This window comes from Engraulis encrasicolus, chromosome 11 (genome assembly GCF_034702125.1).
Source record: "Engraulis encrasicolus isolate BLACKSEA-1 chromosome 11, IST_EnEncr_1.0, whole genome shotgun sequence".
In the NCBI taxonomy this organism is placed as follows: domain Eukaryota; kingdom Metazoa; phylum Chordata; class Actinopteri; order Clupeiformes; family Engraulidae; genus Engraulis; species Engraulis encrasicolus.
In genome coordinates, this window is record NC_085867.1 from 18,012,633 (window position 1) to 18,031,803 (window position 19,171).

General features: G+C 42.8%; 1 protein-coding gene across 7 annotated transcripts in view; it reads right to left on the bottom strand.

The window, feature by feature from the left end:
• Nucleotides 1-9,411: 9,411 nt before the first annotated feature.
• The window catches only part of sec16a (SEC16 homolog A, endoplasmic reticulum export factor), a 35,394-nt gene continuing 25,634 nt past the window's right edge, over nucleotides 9,412-19,171 (bottom strand). For 2 of the 7 annotated variants that reach the window (XM_063210089.1, XM_063210088.1), the window contains exons 20-31: nucleotides 18,387-18,958; nucleotides 18,149-18,196; nucleotides 17,513-17,680; nucleotides 16,834-16,914; nucleotides 16,465-16,521; nucleotides 16,103-16,217; nucleotides 15,648-15,800; nucleotides 15,281-15,342; nucleotides 15,106-15,159; nucleotides 14,098-14,157; nucleotides 12,839-12,892; nucleotides 9,412-10,370 (exon numbers count right to left, since the gene is read on the bottom strand). In XM_063210089.1, coding sequence (XP_063066159.1) covers nucleotides 10,302-10,370; nucleotides 12,839-12,892; nucleotides 14,098-14,157; nucleotides 15,106-15,159; nucleotides 15,281-15,342; nucleotides 15,648-15,800; nucleotides 16,103-16,217; nucleotides 16,465-16,521; nucleotides 16,834-16,914; nucleotides 17,513-17,680; nucleotides 18,149-18,196; nucleotides 18,387-18,958 — 1,493 coding nt within the window. In that variant the 3' untranslated portion in view covers nucleotides 9,412-10,301. The remainder of the gene's footprint in view (nucleotides 10,371-12,838; nucleotides 12,893-14,097; nucleotides 14,158-15,105; nucleotides 15,160-15,280; nucleotides 15,343-15,647; nucleotides 15,801-16,102; nucleotides 16,218-16,464; nucleotides 16,522-16,833; nucleotides 16,915-17,512; nucleotides 17,681-18,148; nucleotides 18,197-18,386; nucleotides 18,959-19,171) is intronic. The other 5 variants (XM_063210090.1, XM_063210091.1, XM_063210093.1 and 2 more) reach the window with 5 other exon arrangements.

A 19,171-nucleotide genomic window follows, 5' to 3' on the forward strand; every position in this document is an offset into this window, starting at 1 on the left:
TTGTCCCTTTTTAGTAGTCTTTAGTAGTAGAAAGTGAAGTGAAAGTTCAACTAGTTAACTCCTACATCCATTCACATTGTGACACAGCCCGCCACAACACACTACACACTGTGCACATGACACACACCAAAATTGCATTTATGCCTCACCCGTGCAAGGGGGCAGCCCCCAAAGGGCATCCGAAAGGCAGCAGTGCAGCGGGACGGTACCATAATTGGGGTGCCTCAGTCATGGAAGAGGATGGTGGAGAGCACTGGTTAATTAATCCCCCCACTAACCTGGCGGGTCCTGAGTGCAGTTGCACACTTGCAGGAGGAGATAAGTGCTGCACACTCTCGAGTTGTCACATTAAAAACTTGTTTATTTAATTGGAGAATTTGCGGCACTTCTCTCCTCCTGGAGGCCTTGGTCGTACCACATGTATCATGATTTACAGCAACATTTAAAAACCCTCTGCAAGAACACTTGATTTGAGGTGAAGATCATGAAGAGGTTTGCAAAGGAAGAGTGGGGTACAATGTCATCAGAGCTTTGCAAAGACAGCACAAGTTCTGAACTTCATACTGCTGCAACAACTACTACACCATGCCACCGATGAAGCAACATGCATACATGTACTGTATTCACATGTGTTGGTGTACCAACTGAGCAACTGCAGCTCACTTTCCAGGCATACACTGATACCCATCCCTAGACCCAAGCAGCAGTAATGAACAATGGAGTGGAGTGAAGTAGAGTAGAGAACTGTATGGTACAGTAGAGTATAGTTCAGTAGAGTACAGTGCATTACAATAGGAGACCATGCTGAGCATTGACCTCTATGAACCTGGTAGTCACAGTAGATGTAATGGGTTTGTTATTGCCCTGCTACTCTACATGTGCTAATGTCACAATAGCACAGAACCTCATATCACACTGAATAGTACTCCCTGCACATGCACTGTAAATGTAGAGAGTAGGACCAACTGTGGCATTCATACAGTTACATAAGAGCCATGTTACACATACTATAACAGCACATGGGGCAGTTGTGGCGTAGTGGTTCAGGAGATGGACATCAGATCAGAGGGTTGCAGGTTGAAATCCCACCTGTATACTGACTTATGCATAAAACTGTATACTGTATACTACATACCACTTTAGAAAGAAAAAATGCATACACAAAGAAGATGTGCACTTACCTGCTACTTAGGTACACCTTGCTGGGCTGGTACTGGGCTGGGTACTGGGCTGTAGCCTACCCCTTTTTCAATAAGAAGCCATTTGACTGCCTGCAACAACGTTCAAGTAGACTGGGGCATTGTAATGATGCTTGATTGGTACAAAGGGGCCCAACGTGTGCCAAGAAAACATCCCCTGCTGAAATTATATTTTTGTCTTCTGAATGGTCAGTATACAGTCCTCACCAGTAGTATTTGGGTGCACAATGACAATGACAGCTTCCAAACATGTTTTTCATTCATCAATGAGCTTTTTGTACTTTTCTGATGGTATTGTCCCTCACTCTTCCTTTGCAATATGTTCAACTTCTTCATGATCTTCAACTGTTATATCACAGACAGTTTTTACATTTTGCTATAAATCATGACACCTCTGATACAGTCTAGGTATCCAATACCAGATGCAACAAAGCCCTGCTGCCTGTTCAAATCACTACCCAAGACTGAAGTTGGCCTTTAGGTTTGTAGATGATAGACCTGCTGGATTTCCTGCAAGAGGGCCTGTCTGGGAACACCAGATGTGTCATTATTGACTAAACAAAACCACTAAATGAAGAGCATCTCAAAAGGACTAGGCATGGACCGCTAGATAGGGCACCAGACTGCCGCCTCTCTCTCTCGCCAATCCTTTCCTGTCACAAAATGAGCCATAAAAGACCAAAAAAAGAGGCCTAGGCCACTAGAGGACATCTAATTGAAAGTAACAAAGAACTATTTTTCATCAAATTACATTTTAAGTTCAGTACTTTTTTTGAACTACTTTACCTGTACTTGAGCAGATTTTGGATGAGTACATGACTTTTACTTACCCCTCGAGTAAGATTTAAGAAAGATAGGCCTACGCTCACTTGAGTACAACTTCAACTCTTTTCCCATCTCTTCTGCTAAGCACATGTAAAATTAAGATACATGTATGTCTGACATGTAGTAACCAAACATTTTTAAGTCATATTTAACATGACACAATATGTCTACAAAAGTTGACACGATATGTTTAAAGGCCTATTGTATTTCTCACACATTTGCTATGATTTCGGTTGGTAGACTAACATCAAATGGGCCATTATCACATATGTTGCAGATGTTGTATATAACCTCTTGATGTATTGCATCACTACACTGATATTAGGACAAGTAGTCAGGATTCACGTATCATTACACAATGGAATCGCTGAGAAACTGTATCATTGATGCTGGTTGGTAAGGAAAATGCTTTACCTGCGTTGCCAAGCAAATAGGTACAGCAAAATATATCATAATATCCCATACACTGCAAACTCCAAGCTTTAATATGGTGTATAATGAGCTATGATAACCAATTGCAGAATGGCCCTAGAAGCGTTGCCAGTTTACCACTACATGGAACTGATAGAGTAGTGTGGGGTCATGTACAATGCAGTGTAAAAAAGAAAAGTGGAGTGGGAGTCAGATATATTACGGTTACCACTCAAATTCATCTTCAAGGTTGAAACGTCTTGAGGTATTTTGGACATATAATGAAGTTTCAGTCATAACAACAAATTGGCAACCGTTGCTATGCAAATAGGTTACTATGCAAATAGGTACACCAAATACATGGTCATATCTGTATACTATACAATCCAAGCTTTCATATGATATACAGGGTCGCTGACAGCCTTGGCTGGGCCTGGGACAAAGACATCGGAAAGGGCCCCAAATTCAATACATACAATGTAATAAGGATCAAATTCTGGGCCCCCTCTGTCCCTGGGCCCGGGACAAGACATCCCTTTGTCCCCCCCTGTCGGCTTCCTTGATGATATATAACAAGCTATGATAACCAACTGCAGAATGTCTCAAAAAGGCCTGACTATACGAGACATTAGCACACAAAAAAAACAGCAACAAAAAAGTGGCATGCCTGATACAAGACTGAAAATCACCCCCTAAAAATGGGATAACATAGTGAAAGGATATATTTTCAGATTCCTGATACTCAAGACAATATTTTAGAGTTTTAAATAGGTTTCTCTGATGCTCCCTGATGCCACAGTATGAAAAGACAAGAGATGATATCGGCGAAAATTTAAAAAAATGTGTCTGAGTAAATGTTTGAAACGCTGCAGGGAGGGCTATACTTAACCAAAATGTTCTCGAAAGGTGTCGGATGAAAGCTCAGAGTCTCCCCTTCGCAACGATACCACACATAACAAAATTAACCATCCCTATATGTCTTAAACAAGGGCCAGTAGAAAGACAGGCACCCATCTTAAAAACCTTTATTTTTGATGGGGGGGTGTTACTTTAACGGCTGATAACCCTAACTTGGCTGTACTTCCAGAAGGGTTATCATACAAAAATGTTAACTTCAGACATGTATCTTTTCAAAAAATATAAGCAACCTTTGCCCCTCTGAGTGGTACCGACATCTCACCTGGCCCGTGGACTACTGGTTCATAATAGTCTGACACTGAATGCTGACAGTGCGAAGCCAGAGCTGTAGGCTACATATAAGTGCTGGACAGGGCTATAACACTAGGCTATAATATTTCAGATAACTATCGACTATAGCTAGACAGAATTTAATTGAACATTTTGAATTGGCATAATTTCACTGCCAAAGGCATTTCACTGCCAAAGGCATTTTCTCACAGTCAGCTTTGTGTAGTCAGTGCATTTGAGATGCGCGTAAACACATAGTCTTAGCAAATTTGACCAAAGAACCTTCCACCGTGCTGAGCCAGTACATCCCCACTCAGCCAGAGAGGACCACTGCTGATACGACACTAGATGCCTGCTTTGCATAGCCAACTGCCCTCTTGACTGTTTAGAAGAGAAGCCTTCTTGAGATAGAATCACAGAACTCACACCTTGACCATCTCTTAGGGAGGTGTGTCATTAGCAACTGTAGAGAAATATATTAATTCTCACTATACCCTACTTCAAGAACTGAAGATGATACTTCGGAGGAGTGAAATGTTCCTTGAGCATTGTTCAAGAGTAACCCAGTCATAGATGAATGTGTTTAAAGACAACACACATTTTTCCCAAAACCCTCACCATTTTGCCAGATTCACAAACATCAGCTATGGCAAGAGACTGAAATTGGTTCACAGTGTTCACAGTCTGAGTTCCACAGCTAATAGTCTGCATGTATTGTATATGAGTATGCTTGCAAGCATAATGAGATATGCTTATGCTATAATTACAGTAATATCAATGGGACACCACACTGACCGCTCAGCACCACACAGACTAGCCTAGTTTGAAATTAATATTCTTCCCCAAAGCTGTCACTACACTGTGCTTATACTTACTGGACTGTGTTCATCTACAGTATAAAGGACTGTGCACCTTGTAAGGAAGCTCAAATCTCAGTATTTTGTATACCGTAATCACAATAAAGGCTTTCTATTCTATTCTATTCTATTCTATTCTATTCTATTCTATTCTATTCTATTCTATTCTATTTGATTTGATTCTATTCTAAAGCCATTGTTCTCAATGGGACACCACACAGGATGCCCGGAACCAGAATATGGACTTTTTATATTTCCAAGTAGCAGGATTTCAATGGGCCCCAACCTGGCCACCCCCTGGTCAAAACTCTCCTAATGTAGAGGAACCAACTTGGATTGCTTTCCTTTCAGCTTTCCTCTCTTTGCACAGCTTTCATGTATGGATTGAATGTTTGTATGAATTGAAGAGTGTTTTGTTTTCATTTACAAAATACCAAGTATCCCAACTTTTTGTAAACCAGTTTGTATCTTAATATTGTAGCACCCAACTCACTGTACTTATATAGTGATTAATAAAAGGCAATGTCAAGAATCACTTCGCTAGGTTACAATTTACAACAGAGCACTGTCCTAACTGTGTTCATGTATCATCATGTTTTTGTCTTGCTAAAATGTTCAGTTTTTAACCTCTGAATAGTCAGATGGCTTTATTAGGCTGATGTATAAAGATAAAAACAGGCCTGATGTGTACTGAGACATGTAAGCCATATTGAGGCATTATGACTTCAAAAAGTAAATAGAAGTGTATATTGTATTTTTCACATAATTGCTATGACTTCAAAGGGGTCATTGTCACACATGTTGCTAATGTATAACCTCTTGAAGGATTTGTGTAGTGATTTTAGGACACACGGTCAATATTCAGACATCACAATACCACATAATTGCTATAGGAACCTCTTTTCATTGATGCTGGTTTCTATTGTAAGGAAAAGGGTGCATATTTGTAACATGGAACCTTTCTCAGTAGTGCTACAGTTAATTGGTGGTTAATCTGCAGTGGTTAATCACTGCACTATGGAACTCTTAATCACTTGACATAATTATTTTGTTTCTGCTCATCACAATGAAAGACTGTGTGTGTGTGTGTGTGTGTGTGTGTGTGTGGACTGGCCAAAAACACTTTGTTTGTACTACACTGAGACATTGAGAGGAATCTCCACCCCTATCACAGTCTGTACACTCCCTACTGTATGATCATTTAACCTACTTACTAACTGTCTTCATGCACCTAGCAGAATCTGTTCTACCTTGATGTCTTAGTGATGTGGGACCAATGGGCAGCTGTGGGAACAAAAACACGCTCCCCCTTTTCCAAACGTATAGGCCTACAGTTTTGGCTCCCTCGCCCATAACGGAGGTTAAGCTCTTCAATCCACTGCACTATAGCCTAGTTTACGCCCAGTGTCACACACTCTTTTATTTAGAGCAATTGTGAAAAATAAACACCCCAACAAGTGATGCAATATGAAATGTGTGAAAAGCTGAGACCATGCATTAATGTTTTGGCTACATACATAGGAAGTGATGATATTATATGTCTAAAATTTGCCACGTTATATTTTATTTTATAAAATATATATTTGAAGAGTTCAGATGCAAAACCCCTTAAGTGCCTTTTCAGAAAATAATCTTAATTAATTTTTATTCAATACAAAGCTTTGAATTTTTTTTTTAATTATTTATGTAATATAACGATTTATATGTATTATCAAGTAGGCCTACATGAATGTAAACCAAACCAACTACGGGGTTCTCTAAAAACATAGAAGTGCAGGTCTTCAGAAATGGAGTTCGGGGGTTTTGCATCTGAACTCTTCATTTTTAATATACTTTTTGAAGTTGAGATTAGGTGTAACACCAAGATACAGTGAGTCCAATATGTATTTGATCCCTAATTTGCCGGTTTTCCCACTAATAAAGACATGATCAGTCTATAAATTTATGATAATGTGTATTCAAACATGGAGAGACAGAATATCAAAAAGAAATTCGAGAAAATAGCTTAAAATAATATATTTTAATTTATTTATATTTAATTTAGGCAAATAAGTATTTGACCCCTCTAGCTAAAGAAGATAAAATGCTTTGTGGCAAAGCCCTAGTTGTCTAGCACTGAGGTCAGATGCTTCTTTTAGTTGATGACAATGTTTGTGCATATAGTAGAACATATTTTTTTCCCATTTTTCTTTGCAGATTATCTCTAAAATATTAATAGTTTGTGGCTGTAGCTTGGCAAATGGGAAGTTCAGTTCCCTCCATAGAATTACTATAGGGTTAAATATAGTAATATTGTAGTGTAAGGGACTATTTTGAAAAGACAGTAATATGTAATCAGCAGGGATTAAAGCAAAAAAAAGTCATCTGACTGAACTTTTTTTACCGGTTAGGCACCCGATCGAGTATCACTCCGTAACCCAACGAAAACCAATGTAGCCAGGCTCTGCCCTCATAACGAAACATACACTGGTTTTATGCAAGGAACGGTGCCAGAGCCAACACTAGGCATAGGCAGACAGGGCAGTCGCCTAGAGCGGAATAGGCCTATGTCTTGAGGGCGCCAGTAAAACCAAAAAGTGCCACAAAATCAGAACTTCAACCAACATTAAACTTTACACTTCACATTAACAATGAATATTCATTATACACTCAGTAGGCCTACACACTCAGTATGAATGTACCTGTAGGTACTAGATCAGATGTGCTCAATTAGATGTAGGCCTACAATGCTATGTTTACAGATGCCAATTTCTAAATACAAGAAAAAGGAAAGAGGGAAAGGGGCAGGCCTAGGCCACCAGATTGACTAGAAATGGATACTATATCAGACTGCAAACATTGAACTGCAATTTGGTTCATGTTTTGGTTATTTCCTCTTATATCTACCCATTATTTATGAATTGTTCACAACATTATGCAGAATGGATTCACAATGAGTGTTGCTTCAAAATGGTCTAGCTGTGATATCATAGAATTATTGAGTTGGAATTGCAATGCGTTGATACAGTGATCCCATTATGGGTTTTTTTTAGTAGTAGGCTATATTTTTCTTTCCCATCAGAATGGGCAAACACTGTTCTGGTGAAAGCACTGGTGCGCATTGCTTGCAGTATTTCTGACATTTAAAAAAAGAATGCACTGGTCATAGCAATCAGAGGGAGAAAACTAGTTGTTGGTTATTTTGTATGTTTTTCACTATTCATCCTGTAGTCTACCTCTTGTGTTCTACCGTTTTGAAAACCTATGGCTACCGGTACTTTTTTGCTTCTCGATGTGCGGTGCCAGGCACACGCTTACCATTGATTTAAAAAACGTCCCCGATTCCTACACGCACTCGTGTTCTCTCCTACAAGCGGACACGACACAGTCACAGACATACGTCTATCGTTTAACAAAAGTAACACACTTTCCCAAGCTTGTCGCGCAACTTTCCACTCGAATCAAGACAAACCACCCACCCATCAGTCCTGAGTGCGCAGTGCGCAAATAACTGAACTGAAACGACGCGTATAGTCCGAGAAGATGGGCACAGACGTTTAGCCACTCAAAAACAAGCACACACACAACTGTTGCTGCACACTACTCCAGTTAGCAAAAATAGCATCACACAGTAGCCTACAACAAGCCTTGAAAGTGAAAGAAACACCGAAACGGCATTTATTGACCATGAGTCCACCCATCAGAACACTGTTTCCCAGAGCAAGACGTGGCATAAAATATTGGCTCTGCCAGGGATATCCTCCGTGACCCCTGTAAAATGCAACCCATTTTTAACTTATTTCTTAAATATATATCGGCAACAACAAAGTTAATATGCTATGATTACAAATGAGACTGTACATTATCCGTTGTCAGAAAGACAACTAGAGCTAGTTCTACACGTAGCCAGTCAAACGCGCTAAACTTTGAGGATGAAAGGCATGGTATTACGCATGGCATATCCTAGCTAGCTGCCAATGATAGCCGTCCCATTAGAGCTATGAATAATGTTAGTAAAAGTCACAATGCTTAAAAGGCAACCCCTTCATGAAAAGGACATCATGCGCAGTCGAAGTAAACTATTCATTTTTTTCTAACTATCCGCCACGGCAGGTGCAATGATAATGGAAACATACGTGTGTCCTACCTTCTTCAAGCTATGCATTCCATATGCATTATTAGCCCATATTGGAATATCAGTCCAACTCATTTAATGATTGTCATTTCATGGCACTTTAAACATAGTATTACACTTATTTTCTTTTCTGCCATCAGCAACAATGTTGGCTATTTGTTTTTTTTAATCTCTCGCGCTGCGCCGCAACCGAATTGCTGACCGCTCGTGTACTTTTTTTTTTTTTTTTTTGGAACACGGAAGAAAAGGGGATGGCTCAAAACTACTGAGTGAATCTGTTGTATGACACCACCGGTGATGGCGCGTGTATAACTAAATCCGTACACCAAACACACCTCTCCTTCCCTTCTCATGACCAGGAGTGCTCTCGATTTGAGTTCAGTTGGAAAGTAAAAATTGTAAATTAATTGACATGAATTATAAAGACGGAAATCCGTCCAAACGAAAATCCAGTTGACGGAAATCCGTCATAGCGACGGAAAACTTTAATCCCTGAATCAGTAATGCATTAGTTTTTGAGTAACTTTCCCAACACTGGAGACCAGTGTTCACTCAACTCAATTATTTTACTAAAGGGGAGGTGCAATATGTGCTTATTTCCAAAAATGGGACAGTATCACTTTAACGTTCAAAATAGTGCAGATGTCCTTTAAAATGGCCGCTGAGTGTACTTAGTACATGCCACTCAAAACGATCTGCAGCTCACAGATCATTACATTAATCTGTTCAAGTTTGGAATTTTACGGAGAATTAGAATGGAGCAATTTATTTATCAAGACACAATGATGCATGATGAACACACAAACTACACCAGGCATTTTTTTCAAAGTACTAAAGAGCAAAAATATCTTTATTATCACTTTCTTTTACATTTGTCAATAATTTTACAGTCAATTCTAAACATCTAAGAAAGTCGATCTCCTGTTCCTTCACACACAGCGATACTTTGGGTTTATGGAATATCACAATCCACCTCTACTGAAATTACAGGGGATACACGAGTTTCTGAGACACCAAACACAAAAAAAGAAGAAAAAAAAATCAGATCACAATCAACAACAGAAAAAAAAGATGAGCAGAGATGAGGTGATTAGAGAATGATTAGACAAAGTTCCTGGGAAGGGTAAGACGATCTGATTGGATGAGATGGAAGTCTGTTGGTTCTGTTTGGTTGGTTGAGAAAAGACAATGGCCAGCCAATCCCCTCCCTTCACAAGAGCATTTTTCTTTTTTTTAATATAAATATGTAAAAACACATCAACACTCCCAATACTGTTAAGCACAGCAGGAGCCAAGAAAGGCCCCCAGGCTGTCATAACCCACCCCATTACCTCACACCTGAAATGGGCAGACTGACTGGAGAGGAGGGGAAAATAAACACACACACACACACACACACACACACACGGGCAAATCATAGAATGCAGTCTACTAGTGATCATTATTGCACATAACAAAACCCTGACAGGCTCTCTTTTAACTCTCTCTCTCTCTCACACACACGCATGCACACATACACACCCATACACGCACACATGACTCTCGGGGAAACAAAAAGGGGAGGAAGAAAGCAGACACAGAAGAACAGGACATACATATTAGGGCAGGGGATGGCATGATGACGTAAGGTTTTATATGACTTCATAAATGAATAGATGAACGAGCAATCTGGTTGCATGGTGAAGCCCTTATATGGAGCAGCAGCGGTCAATTGAGTGTGGGGTACTCTCTCTGTCCGCCAAGCCGCCCTCCGACACGTGTGGGCACCGGAGCCGCCTAGGGGAGGGGGAGGGGGAGGGGGAGGGAAGAGAGGATGAGGGGTGGGGAGCACACAGAATAACATTTTGTTAGAAGACATTTGTGGATCCTATCCAACACGTTAGTTGGCTGCGTAATTCCACCCAGGGGTTGTCTCCAAGAGCTCTATACACAGGTCAGAGCCGTAGATAGAACAGATTTGGGTTATGCTTTGATCTCTTGTCACATGGTTTTATGCTAGAGTAAACCCATCTCTGCCATATGTTTGTGTTAGCATGGCTAGGTTACGTGTGCTAATCATACAAAGTTGGCTGTTCTGCAATTGTCCTGAAACAAGTTACCATTTGAGGTCAAGTAATTACACAGTCCCTTGAAGTGTGCTTTAAAAATGTGCAAAAAAAAACATTTTATCACTTCCCCTCAGAGTCCTCAATGATACTCTATAGAAACAAACACTAGGGGGCAATGTGGCGCAGCACGCTAAGCCCCCCAAATTTAAGCTTGCATCATGCCCACAGGGACCCCGCTTTGAGTCCGGCCGGGGTCATTTCCCGATCCCACCCTGTCTCTCTGTCCCACTCGCTCCCTGTCACCATCTCAGACTGTCCTATCACATACAGGCATAGAAGCCCCTAAAAATATATTTATAAAAAAGGAAACAAACACTACATCCGGAACTTTTTGAAGGTTGTACAAAACTGGGAGATCAGCCATTTTGGACCATATGTGAACAAATTTCGCCGGCGTTTTTCACAGTGGGATCTTATGGCAACGATGTAACTCTTCCTATAGATGGCTCTGACAACGATGTGGTCTACAGCATAGACATAGACTAACCTAGACTGGCAATGGGCCTCGAAATTTTCGGATTTCTCAGCAGTCAGACCAAAGCAGAAAGCAAAGACTCCCGTAACCACAGACTTTTACGTAACGATGTCATCAGTCCATAAGCAAAGTTCTTCCTGTATGTGAAATGAACTTCTAAAAGTATCGAAAATAATGTGATGCTTCGTTTGCCGTATGTGTTGTGTATCTATAATAATATATAACACAACATCATATAATACAACACAATACAACACAGCATAATGTTGTACAATGCCATTACATGCGAAGACGAGGGTCTGTCATATCTTTCTGTCTGAGCTCGTGATGTTGCTATGTTACCATCAGCCTCTTCTGGGAAGCTTGCACAGTCAGCTTTACTAAACGTAAGGGTTATATACACACCTATATACAAAGTTGTCAACAACTCAGAGTAAATTATACCAAATAAGTTGCATACACACAAGCATGACCGATTCAGTATCACAAAATATCCTCAAACCGTAAGCTGCATTGCTGCAACGAATAGAGTCTCGGCAGGGTTGCCAGATGAGATGATGATCGTGTGCCCTTTTCTACCCGAAGACCGCCTTCCTAAACAGCCCGATTTGGCGGGAACCCGTTCGATCTGGCAAGACCGCTCAACTTCTGGGTCTCTAATAAAACGTTTGGTGGTAGTGAGGGTGATTCCTTTCCTGGAGTGACAATATAGATGTTATGATTTGTCAAAATCTTACAGAAAATGATTGAAACCCACTTTGATAACGTTGTAGTCACAGTTTGAAATCGTATGCATTCCTATGGCTCACAGCTCTGATAGTCTTCACTAGGAGGAGCTATGTCTGTGGGAGGAGCCGATGGGGTGCGAAAATCGCAAAGATGGCTGCGCCCAGTCAATCCGAAATTCTGCTAGTGCCTTGAACCGCCCATTGCCAGTCTAGGTTAGTCTATGTCTATGGTCTACAGCACCTTTTGGGAAGCTTTTCGTCCCAGAACATGCCAGAGCAGTTGTTCCAAATAACAAAGACATCTCGCATCAAGGAGTCACATTTCAATTGTATTGTAGACGTCTAAAACTGTGTGGCAGCCTGCAAGGCTGTTTACTTTACTCCATGAGTGGGGTAGGGGTGACGCAGCAGCGTGCATTACGGGTCTGCCAGCAACACAGAGCTGCCCGTCTGTAGTCAAAATCTCGGGGTGGGCGTATCGGGCAAAACCGAATGCGCGCCGGCCGATACAGATACACTTAATAAACGCAAATATCGGCCCGATATATCGGCCGGCCGATATATCGGTCGACCCTTAGTAGACACTACCACATACTGATTGTTAAAGAACAGAATACATATACAGATGAACAGAATACTGGCTTGGATGAGTTGGTTGGCGTCAAGGAAGGACACGTGGTAGATAATGTCACACCTTAAAACGAATCCAACAAGCAACAGTCCCGGACCAGTGAGTGGAGCTCGTGGAATTAGACAGATTTGATGAGAGCCAGGCTACCACTTTCCATATCTAAAACTTACCTTAGTGAGGCTTTTACCCCTCACCCTTTCTTTGTGATGATTTTGACCATTTGTAACAGGTTTCAAGTTACCCGATTGACCCTCAATTACACCACATACAAAAAATTACTGTGAATTATTTGCACCAATTACCTGTGCAAATTGGGCGGGGTTATAGAAGGTCACGCCTGCTGCTGGCGGGGCCTGCTGAAACAGAATTACCATGACAACAATGGTTACAAAAATAAACAAACCAAGAAACAAAACACAACCACCAGAACTGATCAGAGCTTTTACACACCACCACGAGGTCGCGATGAAATGGCATGCATGCACACACACAATGACTGACTGGCTGCTGATGAGGGGGATTGGGGTGGGTTGGTTGAAGGGGTAAGGGGCAGGATAACAGCAAAACAATGAAAAAACCAAACAAAAACAAAGGAGTCAATGGCTGAGCTCTTGACTGGTTAGAAGCATTAGGGATGCAAATTATCGATTAATTCATTAATCGTTAGCCGATTGCCCTAACGATCAACTTTTAATTTATTAGCATCGTTTCCCCCCCCATAATCAGTTTCTCAATTTTTTATTTTTTTTTAATTAGAAAAAAATAAATAAAAAGGGAGATAAAATACTACATTTAAATGAATTCTATTTATATTCTTTAATCCAAAGATGATTTAATATTCCCACTATTCACCCCCCTCTTCACACACACACTCTTCACATGCCCATTTCACCTGGGTCTCTTGTCAGTTGAATTGGCGCTTCATTGCGATTAATGTTTTTCCATTGATTAACGCATTAATCGATCAAAGTCGATTAATCAATTCATCGTTTGCATCCCTAGAAGCATGAGTCAGATAAGGGGTTGGTTAGTTGAGTCTCGTCAAGCACACACCGAGCTCGTGGGGGTTAGGAGGGAAGGAAAGGAGCATGCAGGCCTGTGTGTGTGTGTGTGTGTGTGTGTGTGTGTGAACAGATTTATTGTGTTGTGTTTTGCATATATCTGTATGATGAAGAGCTTTGTGTGTGTGTGTGTGTGTGTGTGTGTGTGTGTGTGTGTGTGTGTGTGTGTGTGTGTGTGTGTGTGTGTGTGTGTGTTTATAAACAGATTTATTGTGTTGTGTTTTGCATATATCTGTATGATGAAGAGCTTTGTGTGTGCGTGCATGTGTGCCTATCAGTTGGTGGGTGTGTGCGTGGGTGGGTGTATGTGCCATCATGCGTACGGGGGCTTTTCAATTGGTGTGCATGTATGTTTCAGTTGGTGTGTGTGCACGTTTCAGTTGGTGAGTCAGTGTGTGTGTGTGTGTGTGTGTGTGTGTGTGTGTGTGTGTGCGTGTGTGTGTGTGTGCGTGTGTGTGTTGCTAAGAAAACAGAAATAGAGGGGACCCAGATTTAGATACCTGATTTAAATGCTGACTCACTTCACGTGATAAAGAACTCATTGAACTAGATCTGGACAGCTAGAAACACCAAGGACATACAAAGAGGCGCACACACATCCAAACATACACACACACACAAACAAACCCAAATCCAAAAATATCAATTACATGCTCATTATTCTTGATTGCACACCGCATAGCATTTTCAGACCCACAACCCAGGCGAGTATACAACATGCTCAGATCCAAATGCAGTCTTAGTTAGTTAGCTGTGTGTGTGTGTGTGTGTGTGTGTGTGTGTGTGTGTGTGTGTGTGTGTGTGTGTGTGTGTGTGTGTGTGTGTGTGTGCATGATGTGTTACAACAAGCTCAGATCCAAGTAAAGGCATAATTACAAGATCCCATCACATTTAGGTGTGTGTGTGTGCATGTCTTGAAGGCTGCAAGCACATCTCTTGCAGCCTTCAAGAAGCAAGTGAAGACTCTCCTCTTTCATGACTATCTACTAGACTAATGGTTGAGCTGCCCTAGCCCCATGCCAGACTCTTGACATGATATGTAGGCTATGTATATGTGTGTGTGTGTGTGTGTGTGTGTGTGTGTGTGTGTGTGTGTGTGTGTGTGTGTGTGTGTGTGTGTGTGTGTACTGTACCTTACAAAAAACAAAAAAACAAAAAACATTAAACCTTAGCATCTGCACTTGTTTTTCCTGTGCACTTTGTATCTGCTAGTGATGCTGACTATGATTATGTCCTCGTTTGTTAGTCACTTTGGTTATAAAGCATCTGCCAAATGTAATGTAATGTAATGTGTGTGTGTTATACAACGTGTACACAACAGCTCCAAGCGCTGTCATAGTTAGATGTGTGTGTGTGTGTGTGTGTGTTATACGTGAATACAACATGCTAAGATCCAAGTGCTGTCTTAGCTAGCGGTGTGTGTGTGTGTGTGTGTGTGTGTGTGTGTGTGTGTGTGTGTGTGTGTGTGTGTGTGTGTGTGTGTGTGTGAATCAGTCACACAAACTCACCTCTCCTGACTGAGACCCCTCTGGGCACTGAGGGAGCAGAGTGGCATTAAACATCTGAGAGAGAAGAGGGGGAGGGGGGGGGGGAGGTAGAATAACACAAACTGAGTGTGTGCAATAACTGTTAACTGTGGGAGAAAAAAAAGCTGTGTGTGTGTGTGTGTGTGTGTGTGTGTACCTGGGGTTGCGTCTGGTTGGCACCATCAGCTGTGTTGCCCTCTGCTGGTTGATACTCATCCGCTGCAGAAATACAGAATGCAGAGATCACATACTGTAGTCTCTCTCTCTCTCTCTCTCTCTCTCTCTCTCTCTCTCTCTCTCTCTCTCTCTCTCTCTCTCTCTCTCTCTCTCTCTCTCTCTCTCTCTCTCTCTCTCTCTCTCTCTCTCTCGTGTTCATGACTGGGAGTGACAGTGACACACAATGGGTTATTACTTTCTCCAACACATACACACACACGGCAGCTTACTTGAGCACTATCAAATTCATGAACTTTGTACACAGTCCTTGTCTGAAAAAATACCCAATAAAGTACAGTGTGTCTTACTGGCGTTGGGGGTGAAGAGGTTGGTGGGCATTGGCATGGGGGCGAGGGGGGCAAACAGGTCAGCAGGCGCGGGCATGGTCATCATGGGGGCAGGGGCACCCCCACCGGCCCCCCTGCCAGGGTTCAGCACGTCCACGTATCGGCTCTTTGCACCTGTGGCACATACACACGCAGGCATGCACGCAGGCACGCGCGCACACGGAAACACACGGAAACACACACGAAATGATCAAAATGTAATAGCCAGTCACCAAATGACATCGTAGTAGACAATGGCTACGGTACATAAGGAAAGATTCCAATTATATTCCAATGCAGTGTCATTACAACCCAGTGTGTGAATTGGTCCCAAAGGCAGCTCAACTGTCAGCTGTCAGGCATTGAACCAGCTATTGTGCTTTAGGGCTACCATCAGTCCAACACCCTAACTGTGCCCCCGACGGTGTGAGTCTCACCTCCTCTCCTGAACATGTTTCCTCCTGCTGGGGGGGCGGCTCCTGGTGGGCCCCCGGGGCCTGGTCCGGCTGGGACCATCTTGGGGAAGGAGGGGGGAGGTGGAAGGGGCTTGCTCTACGAGGAGACAAACGTATACGAAGGCCTCGATTAGTGTATTTGTCATCATTAGAATGTATTCATTTTCGTGCTGTCATTTCAGACATTTAGCGTCCAATACTTCACTAAACCATGATCAATTAGAAAACAAACCAGACAAATGATGCACTATATGCACGATTACCGGTACATGTAAAAATGTATAAATATAAAAGCAGAAATACACACACACAAATGTCTACACAGTACACACACAGAAACACACCTCCTCCTCTGGCTCATCCTGATTCACCCATCTCTGTTTCTTCTCGTCCCAAACAATCTAAAAGAAACAACAACAGAGGTCTCAAGAGATGAAAGAGCCATTTGACACAGATTGAGGAAGGGAAAGGCTGACAAAAACTATAGCAAAGAAGGCAAACAGAACAAGGGAACAGGGGCAGAATGGGGAGGGCGCAGAGAGAGAGAGAGAGAGAGAGAGAGAGAGAGAGAGAGAAAGAGAGAGAGAGAGAGAGAGAGAGAAGTGTGAGTGCGAGTGTGTGAGAGAGTGAGGAAGGGATCAAGAGAGTGTGTGTGAGAGGTCGAGAGAGACAGAGAGAGGGAGTGAGAGTGTGTGTGTGAGAGAGAGGCTCACCGCTTTGTGTTTGTCGTCAGGGAGGAAGGCCTCGTTCTTCCTTGGGTAGAGCCAAGTGAACCAGCCGCCACCTCCACCACTCTGGACGCAAACACAACACACACAAAAGACTCAGAACAGTCAGTCAATGCATACTGTTTGAACAAGCAGTGATTCCCATTAGTGGTTTAGACATTGAGCCATGACTTTTTATTTCAAGGAAAGAAGTCCAAAAACAATCCGAATTATCAAGGTATCTTTTTTTTTCGTTAAACATATTTTTTGGGGCTTTTATGCCTTTAGTAGGATAGGACAGTTCGACGATGTGACAGGAAAAGAGAGGTAGAGAGAGATGGGGAAGGATCGTAAAATGACCTGAGGTCGGACTCGAACCTGGTCCCTGTGTATTATATATACGTAGAATGGCGCCTTAGCCAAATGAACCATAGCACTTCCCCCTCCCCCCCAAAGTAAATTTTTTTTGGTGAGCGTGGTGGCACTAGTGCCAATTTACGGCAACTCCACAGGTCCACAAGGATTGTCATTATTATTAAAAACCCTTTAATTCATCTGGGCCATTGTTACAGAAGTAACACCCCCCCGGAGTTAAAGTCTTCTTACTTCAAGAGCACCTACAGTTGGGAGTTGACAAAGTTGTAGAACAAGAGTGCTCAGAAAACCTTGTCCTTGTGTGCATTACCTTTTTGGGTGACTCCTTCTTGCTCTTCTTAGGTGCTTCCTGTGCGGCCGTGGCCTCTGGGATGGGGGGCGGGGGCGGGGAGCCCTGGTTGAGCGTCGAGCTGCTCCGCTCACGGCCCGTCGAGTGATTGGACGACTCTGACGTCGTCCGGGAGCGACGGCCCGGTCCCTAAAGGTAAAAGGCAAAACAAAACAAAAACAAAAACAAAACAAATAAAAACAACAAAAAAACGGCAGTCAGGTGGGACCCATTTTCAACCAGTTCAAAAAATGTACATAAAAAAAAAAAAAAAAAATTCTCTCGAACAGCCAGGTGAGAGATGTTTTGAACTACCAGATGTTTTAGAACTACCTGGCTTCAATTTTGTACACTTATAGGAAATGTGTATATATATATATTTTTTTAAACTAGTCGCATTCAACATTTTGTTAGTAGTGCAAGATACACACATTCTCGCAGGCATACAGGAACTGCTAACACAGACAGCCAGGCACAGAGAAAGACACAGAGACAGATACACAGGCAGGCAGACAGAGAGAGAGACAGACAGACAGACAGATAGACAGGCAGGCAGACAGACAGAGAGACAGACAGACAGACAGACGAGAAAGGAAACTCTTGAAGAGTCTAGCTAACCATATGCATAGAAGACTGTGAGGTGGTCCTGGATCTTCTGCCCGGACCCTGAGAAAAACAAGTTTGGCTTCAGTTGTTTGTTTTTCTGTCACATGCACGACACCATAACACAAGGCCATTAAAAAAGGTGAAGAAGACAGAGTCAACTACGAGATGCAACCCAATAGTCTACACAAGCCAACACGCTACATGCCCCACATCTACCACCCTCCCATGGTGGAAAATGCCATTGCCGTACCAGGTGTGCCATCTGGTCGTAGAAGTCCATCTGAGGTGGGTGAAGGGGTGGCATCTGGGGAGAGGGTGGTGCAGCAGGCCCGTCTCCGCCTGGCATAGGTGGCGGCATCTGACCGGACATAGATGGAGGCAGCATCTGTCCCGGCATAGACGGAGGAGGCATGTGCCCTCCCGGCATCTGTCCTGGCATCTGTCCTGGCATTTGCCCCTGCATCTGTCCTGGCATTTGCCCCGGCATCTGGCCCGGCATTTGCCCCGGCATGGGTGGCGGCACCTGCATCTGCCCCGGTGGCACCTGCGGGGGCATCTGTTGGCCGGGCATGGGAGGGCAAGGCATCTGACCGGGCAACTGAGGGGTCATGTGTCCGGGCATTTCAGAGTTTAACTGTGGTGTGGGTGGTCCAGTGTGCTGCATGGAGAGAGGGGGCATTGCCATGGGGGCACTGCCGTCGACCTGGTAGGTGGGCGAGAAGGTGGGCACAGTTGGCGCGGGCACCGTCGGGTAGAAGCCGCCCATGGCGTCCGGCGTGGGGGCCATGGGGGGAGCGCCGTCCTGGAGGATGGTGGGCGGGGCTGTGGCAGGGAATGAAGACAGGAAGTGAGTTTAAAAAAGAGGATAAACAGAGGAAAGACATGAGGAAATAATATCGTATTATTTTCAGCTTCAGTGTCAAGTTTTGTCATTTGTTTAACTTTAAATCAAGTTGAATTTCACTGCCTTTGGAATCAAGGCATGATGGATGTCCCTAATCAGAGAAAAGAAGTAATGATAGGTGTGTGCGTGTG